Source organism: Gopherus flavomarginatus, chromosome 8 (assembly GCF_025201925.1).
Source record: "Gopherus flavomarginatus isolate rGopFla2 chromosome 8, rGopFla2.mat.asm, whole genome shotgun sequence".
Lineage (NCBI taxonomy): Eukaryota > Metazoa > Chordata > Testudines > Testudinidae > Gopherus > Gopherus flavomarginatus.
The window spans coordinates 70,572,911-70,593,177 of record NC_066624.1 but is presented as its reverse complement, the minus strand read 5'-3'; the positions used below and the strand labels follow the sequence as shown (position 1 = coordinate 70,593,177).

Sequence of the window (20,267 nt, the reverse complement as noted above, 5' to 3'; positions counted from 1 at the left end):
AGTGAAAAGGAATGCTATGCCATTGTGTACGCCCTGGAAAAGCTACGCCCATATGTTTGGGGACGGCGGGTCCAGCTACAAACTGACCATGCTGCACTAAAATGGCTTCTTACTGCCAAGGGGAACAACAAGAAACTTCTTCGTTGGAGTTTAGCTCTCCAAGATTTTGATTTTGAAATTCAGCGCATCTCAGGAGCTTCTAACAAAGTAGCGGAGGCACTCTCCCGTGAGAGTTTCCCAGAATCCAGTAGTTAAAAAGTGTTCTTAAAATGTAGAAGTCTGTTAGTTATATACTTAGTGGTATATGTAAAGGTGCATGTGTTGTATTAATCTGTTCATTTTAAAGTTCTAGGAGGAAATTGCCGCCAGTGAGCTTCCCCACAGTCTGCAATTTGGGAGGCGTGTCATAAACAGATAGCTAAGGGTTAATGTCTCTTACACCTGGAAAGAGGTAACCTGAAGCACCTGACCAGAGGACCAATCAGGAAACCAGACTTTTTCAGGTCTGGGTGGAGGAAAGTTTGTGTCTGAGTTCTTTGTCTTCTGCCTGTCTCTCTGTCGGCTATGGGAGGATTTCTGTCTCTTGCTTTCTAATCTTCTGTTTCCAAGTTGTAAGTACCAATATAGTAAAGCAGTAAGGTTTCTATTGTTTTCTTTTGTATTTACATGGGTATAGTTGCTGAAATGTTTTGAATTGTATTCTTTTTGAATAAGGCTGTTTATTCATATTTCTTTTAAGCAAATGACCCTGTATTTGTCACCTTAATACAGAGAGACCATTTTTTATGTATTTTTCTTTCTTTTTACATAAAGCTTTCTTTTTAAGACCTGTTGGAGTTTTTCTTTAGTAGGGAACTCCAGGGAATTGAGTCTGTGCTCACCAGGGAATTGGTGGGAGGAAGAAGTCAGGGGGAAATCTGTGTGTGTTAGATTTACTAGCCTGACTTTGCATTCCCTCTGGGTGAGGGGGGAAGAGAGATTAGCTCTCGGTACTTCTGTTTTCCAAGTTTGGAAACGGGGAGGTTGGAATCCCTCTGTTTAGATTCACGGAGCTTGTTTCTGTGTATCTCTCCAGGAACACCTGGAGGAGGGAAGGGAAAAGGTTTATTTCCCTTTGTTGTGAGACTCAAGGGATTTGGGTCTTGGGGTCCCCAGGGAAGGTTTTTGGGGGGACCAGAGTGTCCCAAAACACTCTAATTTTTTGGGTGGTGGCAGCTTTACCAGGTCCAAGCTGGTAACTAAGCTTGGAGGTTTTCATGCTAACCCCCATATTTTGGACGTTAAGGTCCAAATCTGGGACTAGGTTATGATACTGGGGCACTGCCCCCTGGCAGTAACATTTCAGTCTTAGGGTCTCCCCCCCCCAGGGAACCCCCACACACTATCCCCACCTCACCTCAGTATAAGGCTACTGCTAGTCATTGTCTAGCCCCCACACCCTGGGGCAGACTGCAGTATCAACCTACTCATCACTGGCTAGGTTGGGTTTGGACCTGCTGCCTTGCCTACCCCTGGGCTGCCCTCTGCAACCCCTAGTACCTATTAGCCCAATGCTAGGCCACAGCCTGGGGCTTTCCAGGCTGGAATTCCCCAGCTCCTCTGCCTTTCCCCAGCCCTGCTCCACTCAGGTACCCTGCGTCTAACTCCCTGCAGCCAGGCCCATCTCCCTCTACAGCCAGGGAGAGACTGTCTGGGCTTCTGGCTCACAGCCTCTTATAGGGGCCAGCTGGGCCTGACTGGGACATGGCCACAGCTAAGCCTACTTTTCCTAATCAACCCAGGCTTCTTGACCCAGCCACAGCCCTCTCCTGGGCTGTGTTAAGCCCTTGAGGGCAGGAGCGGGGGACCACCCTGCTACAGGCACCTTTGAGGTCCTGGACCTTGCTGTTCAGCTACATCCAATTCCAACAGCACATGTATAATATTTGTCCTCATTCATTTTTATCAGTCTCCTAATTTACATTTAAGGAAGTTTTTGGCTGCATTCTGATGATGATAGAAGAAAGCCTAAGATCTCTTAGGCTTGAGATCTCTTAACTTCTCATCCTTTAAGAAAGGCCACATAGGACAAAGACTTATTTGTACCTCCAAGGCTGGTAGCAAGTTTCTGACATGTTGACCCATAAGCAGCTGCACTGTAATTACTCTGGTGACTGATGATGGGTTGGGTTGCCATATAGCTCAGGGTCTTTTTGTTGTCAAATTCTCTTAGCAACCCACACTGCTCTCTTCATCAGTCCATTCCCTCGTTGGTGGGGGGGGGGGTACAAATAATAAATTTGACATCACAGTGTATGTATTCCAGAAGATTTGAATGCCTTTTCTGTTAAAAAGCAAAAGAAACAAATGTCACACAGCCATTCATTAAGTAATACTATTGGAAACATAGAATTCCCATTCAGGATGTATTAATCAGAATCTGTGAACATATTTTCTCCCTGGACTACTAACAATTCTTCCTACTTGACATTATGCTGCAGATGTTGATAGTAGATTATAAAAGCCAAGCCTTTGACAGATGAAAACTTAAAATATAGACTTTTCTACCAAACAGTGAATTAATCAGTATAAATTGCAGTTGGCTTGAAAATTCTAAACATCAGCTGATTTTTTTTAATAAAGCATATCACTTTGTGATTACTATTTAGAAAAGTGGCCCAAAATTGAGCTGCAGAGAGGAAAACTGATGAGAAATACCACACATTAAATCAGCATGCTCAATAGCAAATAGAAAGGAGAGCATCTTAACTGACAGTTCCACATGCCCCCTGGAGATAATGATGTGGTGGCATGACTATTCTCTCGACTGCATTTCTAAACGGACTGCAGCGAACCATCCAGGACTCTAAAGCTGCTGGTAAGACCCATTTTTATTAAGGTTCTGGGTTTTATTTCTTCTGGACTGAATCATTCATACAGATTTTTATGTTTTAAGGAAACTCCATTTATTGCCATTAAGGTTAGGTATTGTTATTGTTGGTAAACCAAGTGATCATTTTAAAACCAAAATAACACATCTCTTTTAGGCAGTGAGTGATCTTTGCTTTCAAAAGCACTGCATTGAGTTAGCAACCAAAAAACTAATTCTAAGCAAATCTGGAGCAACAGAGAAAACAATGGAGCATTTAGGGTAATTACTACATTTAGATTTCACTCCTTTTTCTTAGAAGAATCATGAAAAGCTTGATTTTGCTCCAGTGATCTGTAAACTATGAGTAGTTCACATACTTACTTACCATACAGAAATGTAATGATTTACATAGTACAGCTTTGGGTTGTAAGGTCATTGGGGCAGTCACTGCAAATGTAGTTTGTCTTGTATATTCAGTCTGTCTGCATTTAATTCAAATAAATAATAATAATACCCACATCATTGGCCAGACTCCTCTGAAAGAAAATGTTTGAGTTTGATAATATAACATGACATTATTTCTAGGCATTGTGCAATATGCAACAAGGCTTTTTGATACAGTTTTAGCAGGGTTCAAAAATAATTATTTAACCACGGAATAATGGCATTGTTTCTATTAATGTTATCCAGACCAATGCAGATAAACAAATGCACTTTGTAAAATGTATTTTAATTTAAATTCTCTTGATAGCTACTAAATTAACTGAGACCCACTAAAATTAACTCATCCATTAGTTACCAATATTTATCAGCTCAGCCTTTCAAACTGAACCCCCAATATATTTCATATATCTCTGTATGGTTTTATATTATGCTGATACATGCTAGGATCAAAGAGGAATGGAAATGCAGACAGTGTAAATGTTTTATACCTAATTCAGAGTTCTGTTCTTCTTCATAACTGTTTGCAAATGTGCAACACACCCTAGAAATGTTTCTTTTGTGCAGCATAGGACATAGAAACATAGGACACCTGGAAGGAAGGAACATCCTAGGTCATCAAATCCAATCCATGCTATTGCAGGCAACCTCATCATATAACCCCATTCATAAATGTATCAAGCTCCATTTTCAAACTCGTTAGGTTGTGTGCTCCCACAACTCCAATTTACAGAACCAGTGATTCGTAGAAAGCTGCTTCTAATTTCCAGCCGAAATCTATTCATGCACAGGTTATATCCATTTGTTCTTGTGCCAACCTTGCCCTTTAGCAACATATTTACGGCCAACAAATTGGCATCTTTGAGAAGTAATGTACAAAGGATTTGGGACTAGAGTCAAGCATAGAATAGCTTTGTATCCAGTTGCCATGAATCTTCACTAACACATTGTGGCATAATGTTGCTTTTCATATCAGAGAGGCGAAAACCATAAAAATGTAGCCAGCAAAAATAGTTTTAACTACAATTGACTCTGCATGCTGGCTGCCAAATGCATACTTAATGCTCTAATCTTTCCATTTTATTTTTATATACTCATCCTTCTACGCTTCTATGTGACTCAACAGGGATGTCATCTGCACTGTGATTTGCCTTTCTGACAAGGAAAATAGATACCGTTCCCTGGGTTCTGCGGTTGGTGGTGTTTTGCTGTTAAATTATAGGACTTGCAACTGATTTCCTGTCCCCTCACTATAATCAGAAGGATCCTTGAAAGTCATTTGATTTCATTTATCTCAGAGTACCATTTTGGTGTAGTTTCAACAAAAGGATCCAGACCCTCAGCGGGTATAAGTGAGTGTTGCTCCATTGAAGTCAAATTGCCCCCACTGAGGAACTGGCCCAAGGGTTGTATACTATGACCAGCTTGTTAATATCACACAGAAATTTCAGACACATGAGGCTTGTGTGATACCAGAATATGGCCCCAATAAGATCATCAAAACATACTGCTTAAAATATTTAATTTTTTAAAACCTTGCTGTATTGAATTATATCATATTTAACAATAAAGCTGTGCAAGACAAGTGTCAGCAAAGCCGTTACTGATAGGTTGGACAGAGTACTTAGTTGGCATGCTGAAGATGCATGTGTTCTGAGCCTAGCCGGATCCTGAATATGTATTCCTGAAATAGCAAGCATACCAGCACTCCTTTGCTTATCTCAGTCCCCTGGGTACAGCGAAGAAGTGTTGCTAGACCATGCCCAGATATGTACCCCACCATTTGCCAAACATTCTCAGAGATGCCTTCACCCTGAAGATAATATTTTTTTGGCATTTACAGGCATCAGTTTCACTTGTCCGCACCTGCTCAGAAACCATTGCTGCGTCCCTTGTTCCAGTGGAACAGCAGACTTCTCTGAGAGAGGGACAAAGACACTTCTAACAAATGTTTAATTGTTTTTAATTCCCGTAGACCTGTCTAGCCACTGAGAGCTAGCTCATGTTATATAGTGCCTTACTCCTTGAAGAGGCCCATAAAAATCAATGGGATTGCTGGCAGAGCAAAATACTATTACTGTACTACTTCTGCTACTACAGCATGGCAGGATCTGGCCTTGAGTAAAAAAGCTTTAGAGCTTGCAAGTCTTGTTTGGTCCTTACAGGCCTTCAGTATAGAACTCTGAATGTTTGTTTAAACATCCCAGTTCCTACAACTGCACTATCCATGGTTTCTTTTATTTTTTCCCCTTTAAACCACGTAAACATATTTGTATCATAGCCGATAACATGTCATTCAAAATACGACATTTACATTTCATAAGAAAATCTATCCTGAAATGTGGAAGCAACTTTTATTTTTAGCAAGGAGAAAATGAGATGATTTATTGTAATGACCATCTGTGATGGGGTGGACTGGCCCCGCACTGGAGCAGAAGGGGTTAAATCAGTGCTCTCAGCAGCCAAAGCCATGCCTCCTCGACCCTGCTGGGCATGCTCCAACTGCTGCTGCAGTATAAAAGGGAGACAAGGGAAGTCAGGGGCACAAGTCACCAAAAAAATGATGCTAGAGCAATTCACCCAGATCCTCCCCAGTGGAGGGAAGGAAGTGGTCCAGCGGCATAGGCCAGCAACCCTCGTTGACACCGTCGAGTTAATGGAGGACTACCTGGTGGCAGATATCCCGGGGCCACAAGCCAGCTACCCTGAAGATGAAGGATGGTTCAGCTGGAGGGATCCCTCATCGCAATGAACTGGGGAGAGCACAGCGCCTATCCTGAACCTCAGCTACTAGCATGGGCCCCCAAGAAAGGCGACTAGCAGGCCAAGGACCAGCCTAGAAGGAAGGAGACCCATCGGAGGGAGTACCCCCACCGAAGACAGGTGCACCCTTGGGGGAGGCTGGGACCAGTGCTATGAGTGCAGGCAAGAGGGACACTTTCACCAAGATTGCCCATATGTGGATTGCAGTTATGGCTAAGTATGGGGGGTCAGCCCCCAGGCCCGAAGGAAGGGCTCAGAGAAACTTGTAGTCCCCATGAGGGTAAATGGGGCCCGACACTGGCCCTGGTGGACACTGGATGCAGCCAGACCCTCGTCCATGATGGGGTGGTACCTAACTCTGAGCCTACAGGGAAGGAGATACAGTTACAATGTATCCATGGGGACATACGGCTCTATCTCGCGGCTAGGGTTAAATTGGAGATCATCCCGCATGACGCAGTCCTCCAGGTTGCAGTCACTCCCCAGACTAACATGTCCTGTGATCCTTGGGCATGACTGACTTTGGTTCAAGGAGCTCCTAAGGGGCTACAGGCACTGAAACCCGGGCAGGGAGCAGGCAGCGACCCCGTGGGGAGGGCTACTTGGCCACTCGGTGGATCCTGACCCGGGGGAGGGCCCTTCTGACACCTCCCCAGCCTGAGATGGACCACCGCCCTAAGCAGAGACTTCCACAGAGGAGGCCCCGAGGAAACTGGAGACCAACAGGGACTTTTTCTGGGAGCAAAAGGAAGACCCAGCCCTAAGCCACACCTGGGAACAAGCAACAACCCCAGGCCCTGAAGTTGGGGCCTGTACCCGCCACCCACAAGAGCCACACTTTGAGATCCGGCAGGACCGTCTGTACTGGGTGGTCAAAGACCCTTAGGCATAGGAAGACCTCTGACAGCTGCTGGTTCCACACAGGCTGCGGCGTGACCTCCTTCACTTGGCCCATGCGGTGCCATGGGCAGGGCTCCTGGGGAGAGAGAAGACCCTCCAAAGGGTGGACCAATGACTTTTCTGGCCAGGCATCCACCAGAAGGTAAAGGATTTCTGTGCCTCTTGCCCAGAGTGTCAGCATGCCGGACCAAAGAGGGTACCCAAAGCACCTCTCATCCCATTACCTGTGAAGGGGTTCCCTTTGAATGTATTAGTCTCAACCTGGTGGGGCTGCTGGAAAGGAGTGCGGCGGGGAACTGCTACAACCTGGTGATAATGGACTAAGCCATCCCATTGTGAATGGCCAAGGCACCTATGATTGCCACCGAGCTAGTTAAAGTCTTCACCAGGGTGGGGATACCACAGGAAATCCTGATTGATCAAAGTGCCAATCTGATGTCCTGTCTGATGGCTGAACTCTGCCACTTACTCAACATCCGGGCTCTCAAGTTGTCAAGGTACCATGCTCAGACGGATGGGCTGGTAGAGCATTTCAGTCAGACGCTGAAACTGATGTTGTGTAAGTTTCTGGAAGAGGACCCCCGACACTGGAACACATTACTTCCAGCCCTGCTGTTCTCTGTATGGGAGGTACGCTAGGCATCAACCGGCTTCTCCCCTTTGAACTCCTCTACGGGCAGCAACCTCAGGCCATCCTTGACCTCGTTTGGGAGGAGTGGGAAGAGCAAATGACCCGAGTCACAGGGGTGATCCACTACGTGTTGCAGCTGCAGGAATGGCTCCATACTCTGGGAGCTTTTGCCCAGAAGAATCTGTTACAGGCTCAGCACATACAAGAACAGCACTACAACAAGGGAGGGCAGACTCTGAAAGTTTGAGCCAGGAGATAACGTCCTGCTCTTATTACTCTCCACAGACTCCAAACTGATGGCCAAGTGGCAGGGACCCTATGAGGTAACCTGACGGGTGGGACCAGTGGACTTATGAGATCTGGCTACTGGAGAGAGGGAAAGAAACACGCATATACCATGTTAACCTGCTGAAGGCATGGAAGGCCAGGGAAGACCATTACTTCTTTCCCTCCTGAGCCCAAACTGGGACCGCTGGTCGACAGAACCCTAGAGTCTGGGCCGGCCATAACGAGTGCCGAGCTGAGCCCTGAGCAGTGGGGACAGCTGCAGCGTGTCTTGCAGGCCTTTCCAGAAGTCTTATCAGCTTGCCCTTGGCGGACGGAAGTCATACACCAGCATATAGCCACTATACCAGGCCAAAAGGTCTGTGACGCCCAACGACCCCTCCCGAGGAAGATGTGGGAGGCCATCAGGAGGGAACTAGACAGCATGCTGGAGCTGTGGGTAGTGGAAGAATCAAGGAGTGAATGGCGTAGCCTGATTGTCCTAGTCCCAAAGTCGGATGGGACCACCCACTGTTGTATCGACTTTAGGAAAGTCAACACCATCTCCTGCTTTGATGCATGCCCCAGATGGAGGAACTCTTGAAGAGGCAAGGAGGAACTGTGTTCTTGTCCAGGCCTGATTTGACAAAAGGGTATTTGCAAATACCCCTTATGTCAAACTTGAGGGTGAAGACAGCTTTCCCTACTCCATTTGACCTATTTCACTTTGTGAGAATGCCTTTTGGACTGCACAGTGCCACTGCCATCTTCCAGTGTCTTATGAACTCCATCCTGCAGCCCCACAACCAGTACGCTGCGGCGTATATTGATGACATTGTGATATATAGCGCCAACTGGGAGGACCATCTCCAGCATGTCACCAATGTACTAGGAGCCCTAAAAGAGTCCAGGCTCATGGCAAACCCAGCAAAATATCACCTTGGTCAACAGGAGGTGACCTATCTAGGGTACATAGTGGGTGGGGCAAGCTGAGGCCCCCTAGTGGATAAGGTTCAAGCCCTAAAAGACTGGCTTGCACCCATGACAAAGAAGCAAGTGAGGCAGTTCCTAGGACTGGCGGGGTACCACTGCTGATCTGTACCCAATTTCAGAATACTGGCAGCCCCTCTCTCGGACCTGACAAAGAACTTGCAACCACAGAAAGTCCGGTGGTCCGAGATATACGAGGTGGCCTTCCAGATGCTGAAGGAATGGCTAGCTCAGGGGCTAGTTTTAACCCACCCAGACTTTATGAGGTCATTCATCCTACAGACAGATGCCTCACAAACGGGGTCAGGGCAGTCCTCTCCCAGCAAGTCAATGGGGAAGAACACCTGGTCCGATATCTAAGCCAGAAACTGTAACCCAGCGAGACTCAATATTTGACCATCGAGAAAGAGGCGCTAGCCGTGAAGTGGGTAGTGGACACCCTGCGTTATTACTTACTGGGGAACTCTTTCCAACTAATTACTGACCACGCATCCCTTTGCTGGCTTAATAGCATGAAAGATCATGCGTTGGTACCTCTCCCTACAGCCATATAATTTCCAGGTCTTCCATCGACCGGGTAAGGCACACGCCAACACAGATTTATTTTTGAGGTGGGATAGGGAAGAGGACAAGGAAGGACACCAGACAGGTGCCCTCTTCAGGGGGAGAGTGTGTGACAGCGTGGACTGGCTCACATTGGAGCAGAAGGGGTTAAAGCAGCACTCTCAGCAGCCAAAGCCATGCACCCTAGACCCTGCTGAGCATGCTCCAATTGCTGCTGCAGTATAAAAGCGAGCAGCATCGCTCAGTCTGGGTGCTCTTCCGAGGAGGAAGGACACTTGGTAGGGGCTCTTGTCCAGGAGCCGTTACAGCCATTACCTGTGGGAGCCAAAGAGCCAAAGACCTGCCGCTATCAGAACCCCAGGGAGCATCCAGTGCCGAGGAGCCTGGAGACCCTGACACCCTATGGACCACTGCTGCAGGAAAGCCAGTAGGAAGTGACCCAGGGAGGTTAAGGGAGTGATACCTCCCACTCTCATGAGGTTAGTGTGTTTCAGTGGGATTCCCCACTGACTCAGTGGTGGACCACTCCAATGCTGTTAGGGCCCTGGGTCGGGGCCTGTTGGGCTCGGCTGGGCCTGAGCCCTGCTACTGGGGCTGCCACCTCCGTGGTGATGGCTCCCAGGCACCAGCCACTAGGCCACCCTACCCTGCCTCCGAGGGTGGTTGTATTGACTCTGGCCATTAGGTCACCGTAACCTGCCTCCAAGGGTGATTATATTGACTGTGCCCACTAGACCATACTACCCTATAGTCAAGGGTGGTTGTATTTACTCTGGCCATTGGGCCACACTCCCTTACAGTTAAGGGGAGTCCTACTGACTCCGGCCTTTGGGCCATGCTTTCCTGCAGACAAGGGAAGCCCTATTGACTCTGGAAATTGTGCCACACTCCCCTGCAGTTAAGGGGAGTCCTACTGACTACGCAGCCCAGTGGCTGAGTGCAACCGTATTGATTTAACCACGTGGCCGCACAACACCATCCCTTTATTAAAATTTATTATCTGTCATGCCTCGTGATCATCAGATCAGGGATTACTTTTTGTTTCATTGTATAATCCAATGTCGCACTGCATAGAGATGAATTTGACCCTCAAATAGTGAATTTAGGATTTTTATTCTGTAAACCTGATCTTAAATACTACCCCAGGAGCTAATCTGAGAAGTCATACTGTTTGCTTCTAATATAAAAGCAACCAGTTTGAAAGAGCAAAAGTCTGGTAATACAACTCCCAGATATTTAGTGCATCAGATTCCATTTCCACATTGACAGATCTCAATGGAAAACAAAAAAAGCATTAAAATCTGATAGGATCACCTATAGGGCCTGGAAATCTGAATGTAGATTGCTGACAGTAGATGCTCCAAGGTTAGTGTACTGTATCTGTAACAATATATTGCATGGTGGCATATGAGATTTTGTTATGAGTTCTGCCAGACTGTATTTTGCATCAGCTGTTCACTCAACCAAGCAGAAAGTTGGATTGTGTCATCATCTAGTTGACTGGAACATTGCAAAAGAAGCTACACACTTGATGGCATGGCATCACCATATTTAACATAAAAATCTAAGGTCAAGATTCTGACCTCAGCTACACTGGTGTTAATCCAAAAAAACTCCATTAATGTCATTGGAGTTACTGGAGACTCTGTTGATTTCAATGGCATTAGTCTGGATTTACACCAGTAGTAAAGTCAGAATCTGTCCCGGAGGGTTTGGTTTTGGATTTCACAGTAGTTTTGCACCAGAAAAACTCCTTCGTCTAATTTAGAATAGGATAAGAGGGTCAGAATTAGGACTGTTTCTGATTAGTCATTGCTTTAAAACACTGAAGATACCATAAAGAGTGTGGGAAAATATATAAAAGTTATTGCCACTTGGTAAGTGACAGAAGACAAGTGAAATTTCCCCTGATGTTAACAAAATGTTTGCAGTGTTGTTGTAGCTGTGTTAGTCCTGCGATATTAGAGGGACTAACTGGGTGACGTAATATCTTCTATTGCACCAACTCCTGTTGGCAAAAAAGACAAGCTTTTGAGTTGACCTGGAGCTTAGAGAGGTCATGCATTGAGGGACAAATCCTGCTCACATCTCTTCCCCCACTCCATCTCAGGGTGCAAAGAGCCCCCTAGCAGGAAAAGAGTTCTGCAGCATAAAGCAGGAAAGGGCTTGGGAATGGCCATGCAAGGTCATCTTCTGTTTAGTGCAGAACCCAACTATGCAGGGGGCTCCGTGTGTAGCAGTGCATGGGAGTGGGGGTGGCCCAGATTAGGAGCAGGGACCATAGCCAGCATCATTCCAGCACTTAATCAAGATACTCAACCAGGCATTGGTGGGTACATTTGCTTCTGAGGGCCTGATCCTGGGATTTCAATGGGAGCTGAGGGTGCCCAACTCTTGAGTTGAGAAGAGGCATTTAAATGAATAGAATTATACCCTATTAACGTGTCAATCTCGAGTGGAATGGAGTTTCCCCAGGGAAGAATTTATGCATTCAATTGTTGTCCTCTGTCTCTGTTGGCTCAATGACCATCGCCACTTCGGCATTCAGGTTCCTTGGACTAAAATGCTAATAGAGTCATTGTCCATTTCAGAGTTCACAATGAAACTGGTGCCAAACCTCCTTCTTTGCTTGCTGCTACTGGTGAAACTGTATCATACTGAAACAGCAGATGAAGAACCACAGCCACCTAAAGAGCCTTGTGCAAATTGGATGGGAGGAGCACCAGGATACCCAGGCCACAACGGCGTCCCAGGCAGAGATGGAAAGGATGGGAAAGACGGGCAAAAGGGAGAGAATGGAGAGCCAGGTCTGTGTGAGGCTTTAATATTCTATATCATTTCAATCAAACATGACCTGACTTCTGCGGGAAGGAAGCCTCAGTAGGGACAGGATTCAAAGTTCATGGAGGTCATTGGAAAATTTCCACTGACTTCCATGGGCTTTGAATCAGGCCTAAAGTTCTTAGAGCTATTTGGAGGTAAATAATGTGTCATCCCATATTTAACAAATGAGAGCATAATGCACAGAATGTGTATATAGAAGAGGGGACAATGTCCTTTGGCTGGAAAGTTCTGAAATGTTAGGAGCCAGGTAACAGTTTAGAGGAAAGAATTTCCCTGGCTTCTTCCCTATAAACAAACCACTGATTCTGTGTCTATGTAATTATCTGCTCCTTTTGGTATCAGAATGGTAAATGAATGTTTAAGGATCTGATTGTTGTTTTTATTTCAATGCAGTGTGTAGTTATTTTGCAATACAGAGAAAGCTAGTCAAATTTGCCAATATTTGTTTGTATTTGAAGTCACTGTATGTTATTCAGCAGCAACAGCTATAAACATTGCCAGCATTTCCATTTTCAGCAACTATTTTATGTCATTTATAAAATGTAGTTCTCACCTAAAATTTGGCTTAGAAGGTCTCTTCCCAAACAGCTGAGAAGATGTTGAGGTTATCATTGGTTAACTTTTTGGTTAACTTTGTTTTTTTCCATGAAAAACTGCAGTTTATGCTTTTGAGGATTCTAGAAATAAAATGAAAAAATGACAATTATTTCAATTACCATGCACGTGCATTAACATTTCTAACAGCTATCACTAATTCAAAACTTCAGATCAATATCTGCTTACAAAATAAACTGGGAAAAATCAGAACTACTGGAAATCTCCTGGTTGGCAGCTAATGGGGCTTTCTCTCAATGGAATTTCCATAGGCAAATTGATGCACATGAGTACCTAGGTATAAAAGTACCAAGAAATATTAACAAATTAGTGAAAATAATTTTAGATTCTGTACTCTTCCAAATAGTTAGTGATACAAATAGGGGCCATCATCCATCCCTCAGACTGTGGGGAAGGGTTCACACAATTAAAATGTATATCCTGCCTAAACTCCTCTATCGTTAAAGGGTATGTCTATACTGTTTGGGCTCTAGGACCCTGCAATGTGGGAGGCTCCTAGAGCCCAGAAGACTACAATGCAATGAAACAGCTCCACAGCCCAAGCCCTGCAAGCCTGAGTCAGCTGGCATGGGCCAGCCACAGGTGTCTAATTGCAGACAACATACCCTAAGCGGCATATCTGTATATAGCCCTCTGGCTTATCTATATATATCTGTCCAACTTATTTTAGAAAATGTAATAGCATTATTAGAACCTTCCTGTAAGGCTCTGATCAGAGACCATGACTACCACCTCAAATTCCTTAAAGCCAACAAGCTTTGATCCTCCAGACCTACAAAATTAATATTATGCTTTTATCATAGAAAATGGGGAAGAAAATGGCAGATGAAATTCAGTGTTGATTAAATGCAAAGTAATGCACAGTGGAAAACATCATCCCAATTATCAATACAAAATGATGGAGTCTAAATTAGCTGTTACCACGTGAGAAAGAGATCTTGGAATCATCAAGGATAGTTCTCTGAAAAATTTGCTCAATGTGCAGCAGCAGTCAAAAAAGCTAACAGAATGTTAGGAACCATTAGGAAAGCGATAGATAATGAGACAGAAAATATCATAATGCCACCTTATAAATCCATGGGATGCCCACACCTTGAATATTGTGTGCAGTTCTGGTCACTGTATCTCAAAAAAGATATGTGAGAATAAGAAAAAGTACAGAGAAAGGCAAAAAAAAAATTAGGAATATGGAACAGCTTCCATATAAGGAGAGATTTAAAAGACTGTTCAGCTTCAAAAAGAGATGACTGAGGGGGGATATAATAGAGATCTATAAAATCATGAACAGTGTACAGAAAGTAAATAAGGAAGTGTTATTTGCCCATTCACGTAATACACAAACCAGGGGTCACTCAATGAAATTAATAAGCAGCAGGTTTAAAACAAAAGGAAGTGTTTCATTACATAATGTACAGTCAACCTGTGGAACACATTGCCATGGGGATGTTGTGAAGGCCAGAAGTATAACTAGGTTCAAAAAAGAATTATATAACTTCATGGAGGATAGGTCCATCAATGGCTATTAGCCTGGAGGGTGAGAGACACAACCCTATGCTCCGGATGTCCCGGAACCTCTGACTTCCAGAAGCTGGGATTGGCTGATAGGGAATGGATCACTCAATAAATTCCCCAGTTCTGTTACTTTCCTCTGAAATACCTGGCATGGGCCATTCGTCAGAAGACAGGATACTGAGCTAAATGAACCATTGGACTGACCGAGTATGGGCACTCTGATGTTCTTATCATGTCACAGATGCCAAAATGGTTCAGCATGCCAACATCCTTATACTCACATGGGTGGAAACTGACAGGGGCGGCTCCAGGCACCAGCACACCAAGCGCATGCCTGGGGCGGCAAGCCACGGGGGCGTTCTGCCAGTCTCCACGAGGGCGGCAGGCAGGCTGCCTTTGGTGACTTGCCTGCGGAGGGTCTGCTGCTCCTGTGGCTTCGGCGGACCTCCCGCAGGCATGCCACCGAATCTGCAGGACCAGGGACCTCCCGCAGGCAAGCCACCAAAGGCAGCCTGCCTGCCGTGCTTGGGGCAGAAAAATACCTAGAGTCGCCCCTGCTCTCATGGGTGGAAACTGAGCAGATATTAATGCATCTAATTCCCCAACAGGTCTCCTCTTTTTGTCCAATGGAAAAAAAAAGGTGCCTACAGTGATGGCTGCATAAAGGGTCAGGGCTATCCTAGCTGAGAGGTTCCAATTTACCATCATTCAAAAGCACTTATTTGGGACAACCGAGACATGCAAATTGGGAACAAACCTACAATTTGGAAGTACTAGCTGGGTATCGTATGGATTTCCAAATTAGTTAGTTATGAGGGCTTTGTCCCTTTTCTTACACTAAAACAAAGTTATAATCTGCTGATCTCAGCGGAGTGGCAGTACTTTCAGTTCAGACATTTGCTAACGTATCAATTTGGTCCAGATGACCTAAGACTGCCCGAGGCCCAGAAGTACTGAGAACCTTAAAACTACTCCAAAAACTCCCCAGGACCATGTCCATTATGCATACTTTGTTAATGAAGAGGAACTTGATTAGTCTGAAGCTCTTTGAGAAAGTGTGGGAAGGGGATTTATCACTGCCCTTAAAAGAACCCCAATGGCAGAGCATATTACAAAAAAATTAAAAATGCTTCGGTGGATTACAGGTGGCCCTTGCTGCAACAAAACACAGGTTGCGAAAGGCCGTATCCTCTGATGTTTGTGGGTGCTGTAATAAAGAAAAAGGAACTCTGATGCATATACAATGGGATTGTCCAACAGTCAGGCAGCTGTGGAAAGAGGCAGCCACAAGAGTTAAAATAATGCTCAGCTTCAGCTGAAAATGATATCCTAGGTTATTTATCTGCTAAGCTGGGTTTAACTGTGCCATAAAGTCATTGAGTTTTGAGGGCAGCAGTGATCATCAAGTGCATGATTTTACAAAAATGGAAGAATAGTCTTATGCCCAACATAAAGCAGTGGTGTTTGAATCTGTCTGAGTTAGCAGCCAAAGAAAGAATAGCTTATGGCCGTAGAGAGCAATTATATTGTTTTGAAAAAAATGTAGATCCCCCCACCTTTTTGGATAAAAATGTTGTGATGGCTCAAAATATGGCAGATCTTCATTCCGCCTAACCCCTCCTCTCCTGTGTGCCCTGCCCTTGTCCGGTCCCCTCCTTCCCTCTCCTTATTTATGCTTGGCTTCTCCTGTTTTATTACTGTTACCCCCACCTAACACGTTATGTCTATGCAGAATTGTCTGGTCAGGTCTTGCAGCTTTGATAGCTTGTAAAACTGTGTAATTCCATCATTCTATTGGCGATCCCATGACGCATGCGGTATTTGGAAACATACACTAGCTGTAAGTCATTCCCTTTTTGTCCTTTTCATTGTCTGTTTCTTTATGAAAACCAGTAAAATAATTAAACATAAAAAATTGTAACAGCAAAAACTTCAAAGTGGATTTTATGATGGGACTAAAAGTGTGCCATATATGTCCATGGAGGGTGCAAATAATAGTCCCAAAGAACACCAACCGACCACTGCAGCAGTATCCACTGCAACCAGAGGAGACGACTCAATGAAGCTAAGCATCAGATTTGAAATAGCTACACTCCATTGAAGTATGGGTGTGAATTCCGGCAGGGTTGAGTCAACCCTTTGTTTGTCTGAGATAAATTGAGCTCCATGCTGGAGGGGTTGTTTTTTTTTTGGAAGCCTTTTGAATAAGGATTTAAAATCTCATGGGCCTGTTTTCAATAGGCATTAGTAAGCCTATTAAAAATTGCCCAACTGGCCACCACTCAACCTCTCCCACTGTTCTCAAACAGGGATTTTATCATCTCCTACTATAGAACTATTATATCAGCACATATGCTGACATGAATCTGATTTGGTTTATTGTTGGAAATTCCCAATATGGTCATTCTAATCAAAATAATTTTCTCTTATAGGTGAGCCAGGCCCCAAAGGGGATACTGGAGAGGTAGGAGCTCCTGGCACTGAAGGCCCAAGAGGATTTCCAGGAATCCCAGGGATGAAAGGGGAGAAGGGAGAAGGTGCTTATGTTTACCGATCGGCTTTCAGTGTTGGGCTCACCAGCAGAGCCCCTGTCCCCAACATTCCCATCAGATTCACAAAAATCTTCTACAACGAACAAAATCACTACGATGAAACCACGGGGAAGTTCCGCTGCAGCATCCCAGGCCTGTACTATTTCACATACCACCTCACTGTGTATTTAACAGATGTGAAAGTCAGTCTGTACAAGAAGGACAAGGCAGTGCTATTCACCTATGATCAGTTCCAGAAAAACAATGTCGACCAAGCTTCTGGGTCTGTTTTGCTTCACCTGAGTGCCGGAGAAGAAGTTTGGCTTCAAGTGTATGGAGAAGAAGAAAAAGAAAACAATGGTGTCTATGCTGATAATATCAATGATTCTACTTTCACAGGTTTCCTCCTTTATCCAGACTTGGATCTTCATTAAAGTGTGAGTCCAGTACATGAGGGAGGAAAGGAAGGATTAGCCAAGGAATTGATTTGCGAACACTCTAGGTTTTCCTAAGCACTATTTCCACACTGTGATTACTAGCAAACAGTGTTTTGTAGGGCTTTAGACTAGGTATTATAATGACCATGAATGAAATCCTGGCCCCATTGAAATCAATGGGAGTTTTTCCATTGACTTCAGTGGGGCTATAATTTCACCCCACATCACCACTTCTGCCCTCTTTCCAAACTCTGAGCCCAAATATCAATACATTCACTAAAGAAATAGACAGAGATAACATAGCGTCTAGTCCACTGGGCTCCTGTTCCATGACAGAGGCTCCTAAGTGCTATGATAATTCAAATAATAAATATAATCATAAATAATACAGCTCCTTGAAATATTTTTGAAATTCACAGTTTTGACAAATTTTGAATGTCAATGACAAAATTCACAATTTAGAGCTGGCTGAAATTTTTCAAAATGTTGAACTTTTCAGTCAAAATTTCAATTTTTTATCAAAATAAGGAAGAAAGTATTTCATGAAAATTATATGAAACTTGTTCCTGCTTTCCACTCAGCTCCAATAAACACATCCCATTGCCATTGTAATCCTGCAGTTTACTCGGGCCTTTTAACTCCTCCCATTGTTTAGTGTTTTTCCTAGTAATGTTATGTCTAATTTAGATTGCAAGCTCTGTGGGCAGGTGGTGTGTCTTTTTTTATTTATCTGGAAAGCATTACATACACCCATCGGGCTACATAAATAACCATGAAAACAACTCATAGCTACTACCATCCTGAATATTAGATTGTTCCAGAAGCTTCACTTCTTTAGAGACCATATTTCTGTGACTGTTCTAAAATCATGGCATCCCCCTGCAAACAACATACAGTACCAGATATTTGGAGAATGGGAGGCACCAACAGGCAGCTGGGAAGATATTTAAATGAAAACACATCTCTAATTAAAACACTGGATCTGCACTGTATTTAAAGATGTAGCAGTTCAGCACTCATGCTGTAATGTGTGTTTGGTTTGACAGTATCATAGCTTTAATTTCAGCTGGAGGTCAGGAATGAATTGTTAATTCACCTAGAATCTTCTGTGCCTTCTTCTCTATGAAAAAGCCAGTAGTGCCTTCAGTTTAGCAATCACCTTTCCATCCTATAAATATACATCCATTAATGATTAGAACACCTGTGGGAGAGATCCTCATCTGGTGTAAATGAGCATAGCTCCATTGACATCAATAGAGCAACACTGATTCATGCCAGCAGAGGAATCGGCCCACTTATCTGCAAGACTAGTTCTATGTTGCTATGATTATTAGGATTGGTGATCTTAGTAACATTCCTACCATGAGCTGATCTCTCTCATAGTTTCTTGTTTGATTTTATCTAAAAGAAAATCAGCTTCTCTGATAGATTTAGAGATGAAGAATCTAGTTTTGCTTTGATAGGTTGGTTGTTTTGGTTGGTTCCTAAACTGACACATTACTCTAAATGTAAAATAGTATCACTGCTTCCACTAAAAATTGTTTTCATAGCAGTATTTTCTGCACTCCAATGAATTAATATATTATAAATAAAAATATTTGGCTCTCTCACTAAGATCTCCCTGTGGCTTTTTTATTGTTGTTGTTGTCATCGTGTTATTATTTGGGGAGAGGTTGACAAAGGACATTTTTTTCCTAACACAAATGGGCAGCCCAAAAGCCAGATGCTGAACCATTAGAAAAAATCTAGGAGGAAAACTGAAAGATTCTTAAGCTGTTTAAAAATAACATAAAGAAGGTACTCAGTCTTTTTTTGATGCACACTTGTTTTCCCCAGGAATTGAAATGGAGGGTGGGGAGGTTCGAATTTACAGGAGGGCGATGAGGGCCAAGAAATGAGACCATGAGGGCAAAGGTGGGCTTTATGGCACAATAGTAAAAACAGAAAAATGTTTCATGACCATTTTATTAGATTTAACTGATATTTTTAAATCATCACACAAATTAAAGTTGGCTACTCAAGCCTTTTATGAAATACTACACCTATATTCTTCTTGGTTTTTTTGGTTGTAATTTTGCACAACTCTGTTAATGCAATGCAGTACTTCCAAATGCAATGCAATACTTCCAGTCCTTCAGTTGACATGTTCATTAGTTCATTCACATGATCAGGCAGAAGGTGACTTCTTTCAGAACACAAAAATATATTTTGATGAAAAAGAATGTTCAGCTGTAGCTGTTGTGACTGGAAGTAGCAAGAGAAGAATTCCTCCTTCTTGCATCACAGGAAACATAGCACAAAGATCAGGTCAAGCCACTAGTAATGACAAAAAAGAAGCTGACGTCAAATTTTAATTCATTCTTCTTACGACATTCCACTCTATGCTTAAATTCTCTATTCTGCCCTAATCACGTGGCAGCCCCATTGCTGGTAGTACCTCCCTCCACTCAACTGTCGACGCTTTATAAGACAGGCGTTTGAAAAAGATACATCCAGAAGTCACGGTTGTAGTTTTGTGAGTGTTGGTTTAACAAACACTTCTTGTCCTCTTTATTTAAGGAATCAATATAAATTCCTTCATTAGTCAACTTCAAGGAGTGAAGTCCTTGCTTTTTCCAGTATGTTTTCAATGGATATCTCTCTGATTGATCCAAGTATATCTTTTATTGCTCGACAAAGATCTACTACTACTGTAGCAGATGCCTGGATGGCATTGTTTAATGACCCAAGTGGTTTCAACAGTAGACTTACATGAGACAGAATGGTGATTGTCTTCTCCAAACATAGAAGCAAAAGTAGTCAACCAGCCTCACTACCTAGATTCATCCCATCTGGGTAGATACTTTTCAAAGCCAGCAATAATGGTTGCAGTAACTTTAAGACATCAGCCAAGGATCGCTCATGAGAAAGCCAATGGGTATTCC

The 20,267-nt window shown here is 43.7% G+C and overlaps 1 protein-coding gene and 1 long non-coding RNA gene across 2 annotated transcripts; one reads left to right on the top strand and one right to left on the bottom strand.

Annotated features, from left to right (window-relative positions):
- Positions 1-2,018: 2,018 nt before the first annotated feature.
- LOC127056401 (uncharacterized) lies at positions 2,019-12,909 on the bottom strand. The gene is made up of 3 exons (XR_007775801.1): positions 12,802-12,909; positions 3,237-3,333; positions 2,019-2,323 (listed from the first exon to the last, which is right to left on the bottom strand). It is a non-coding gene; the product is annotated as an uncharacterized LOC127056401 (long non-coding RNA).
- On the top strand, positions 2,782-18,940 carry ADIPOQ (adiponectin, C1Q and collagen domain containing). Its single transcript, XM_050964153.1, has 3 exons — positions 2,782-2,857; positions 11,996-12,211; positions 16,808-18,940. The coding sequence occupies exons 1-3, from the start codon at positions 2,791-2,793 to the stop codon at positions 17,338-17,340; spliced, it is 816 nt and encodes a 271-aa protein (XP_050820110.1). The 5' UTR covers positions 2,782-2,790; the 3' UTR covers positions 17,341-18,940.
- Positions 18,941-20,267: the final 1,327 nt, after the last annotated feature.

Bases quoted from the DNA above. Each gene is read 5' to 3' on its own strand.
- ADIPOQ (XM_050964153.1), top strand. From the start codon at position 2,791: ATGACTATTCTCTCGACTGCATTTCTAAACGGACTGCAGCGAACCATC. The intron at 2,858-11,995 runs GTAAGACCCATT...TGTCCATTTCAG, and splicing joins CCAGGACTCTAAAGCTGCTG to AGTTCACAATGAAACTGGTG. The intron at 12,212-16,807 runs GTCTGTGTGAGG...TTTCTCTTATAG, and splicing joins GGGAGAGAATGGAGAGCCAG to GTGAGCCAGGCCCCAAAGGG.